We start from the raw sequence: 2,053 nt of genomic DNA, 5'->3' as shown, positions 1-2,053 counted from the left end.
TATGTAGAGAAAATTACCTAAATAGAGAACAAATTAAACCTTCTTTGCTAGAGGTTCTCCTTGGGCCTTAAGTTTGCCATTCTGAACACTTTACCATTTATTATGTGCTATTTGATATAGTGTTTAATTTCTCTGAGCTTTGTTTCTTCAGCTGTAAAATAAGAATAATAAAATTTACCCCTCCAGGGTTATGTTCAGAATAATGGGAAAACACATGTACAAGGCCTGGCACATTAAATACACAAACATATTTCCTGCTATTATTTCTATTCTTACTATAAGTATGTATCCCATAATGAATATAAACATTGGAGATTGGCTTCTGGTGCTCAAAACTGTGCCTTTGATATCTAACCTTTCTGTATCTCAATTACCTATATAAAAAACAGAGTTAATATTATTGTATATCTCAAAAGGTTGTTGCAAGGATTAAATGAGACAATCCGTATGAAACATTTACGTCACTGCCAATAGCAAGTACTCAATACATTTTATCTACTATTGGTCTTACCAGACTGCAAATTCCTCAGCCTTGTATTATGTACTGAAGTCCTCAGTCATAAATTTATAAATAGAAATGTGATAGCCTTTGAAAGTTCAGAAGTGAAACCTGTAAAGACCCCACTCTTACCCTAAAACGTGAAATTGCCTTAAAAAAAGAGGTCAGGAAATAAAAGTTGGCTCAAATATCATTTACAGTGGACAGGGCCCACTGCAGCTTAGAGCAGACATTTCTATTTAAAACTTGTAGGGAGGTAATAATCTGGCAAATAATTGAGTAGGCAATTGGCTATAGGTTTTTGTGGTGGGACTTTAGATTTCCAAGTATCCCAAAGTAGTAGGCACAAATCAGGAAACTTCTCAATTTGGAATAGTGCAGATCTCAAGTCGGATTAAGCTTGGAACTCTATACTGGAGCAGAGGGCAGCAGCTATAGTGTCCAGGAGTGTTTCCACTAAGGCTGGGATTCCCAGTATGGGGCAAATTGCAGACAGGCTTTGAGGCAGAGGAGCCAGTGTACAGTCGCAAAATTACAACAGGGAGACAGAAGGCCCATGGCTACCTGCAGACTGAATCCTCCTGGGAGTGAACAGCTAGATTCAAATGAAAACAACAGGACCAAGCATGGAGCATGAAAACCTTGTTTATAAAGTGGAAACTGTATTTCAAGATTACCTCATGTGGTGGAAACGCTGCTATATATGAGCCATTGTTTATAAGCTTACGAATACCTGCAAAGAGAAGAAAAGGACAGTTCTTGAGTTAGTTTCAGTGAAACATTTCCTCTGAAGCAACACAAATATACGGGGAACAATGAATTAATTAAAAAGTTTAAGATAACCCAAATGACTTCCATAGCCACATCACCTGTGAGGACAGTGCTATTGTGAAAGAAACTGATACTGCGTCTAGTTATGTGCTTATGATATTAGTAAATGAAGATTTGCAAGTTGTCACATGGTTTTACTTTACCATATCATAAAATATTGGGCATTTAACCCACTTATTTAGGATCATGTGACGCAGAAGCAACTTTTTGTTTTTCTCCAAATAACAAAGTTTGGTCAAGAAAGAAGACAAATTCTATATCCCACCCCATCCCTGTCCCCTACCAAAACAAAACAAAACAAAACAAAAGATCTCAAAATGATATTGGTATTGAGAAATATTTAATTGTATAATTCCAAACCAAAAAGACATAAATAGCAATATGAGACCCTTATTAAAATCTCCTCCCTCTCAATGAGGGTAGAGCGACATGGACACTCTCATATACTCCTGGTAAGAACGGATACTGAATGAGCAACTATTGTTGCAATATTATTTATATCAGTAAAGAATTAGAAATAATTACATATCCAAAACTGATAAATCATTTAATTTTTATAGTACAATCAATCATAATAGGTACTTAGTAAATAATAGTGATTTGATGAATTTTATTATGGAATATTGTACAGCTATTTATAATAATGTTTTCAAAGAGTAATTAAGGGCTTGAGAAAATATTCATAATGGTAATTTTTTTAAAACCTGAAAATTATAAATGCTA

The 2,053-nt window shown here is 34.7% G+C and overlaps 1 protein-coding gene across 1 annotated transcript in view; it reads right to left on the bottom strand.

Moving 5' to 3' along the window:
- The window catches only part of LOC105516821 (anoctamin-3-like), a 243,576-nt gene that overhangs the window by 20,712 nt on the left and 220,811 nt on the right, over positions 1–2,053 (bottom strand). Inside the window, exon 10 of the mRNA XM_011949155.1 lies at positions 1,177–1,232. Within this exon, the coding sequence (XP_011804545.1) occupies positions 1,177–1,232 (56 nt within the window). The remainder of the gene's footprint in view (positions 1–1,176; positions 1,233–2,053) is intronic.

This window comes from Colobus angolensis, unplaced genomic scaffold, assembly GCF_000951035.1.
Source record: "Colobus angolensis palliatus isolate OR3802 unplaced genomic scaffold, Cang.pa_1.0 Scaffold290, whole genome shotgun sequence".
NCBI lineage: Eukaryota > Metazoa > Chordata > Mammalia > Primates > Cercopithecidae > Colobus > Colobus angolensis.
Note: the sequence above shows the minus strand (reverse complement) of the source record. Positions and strands in the feature narration are given on the sequence as shown.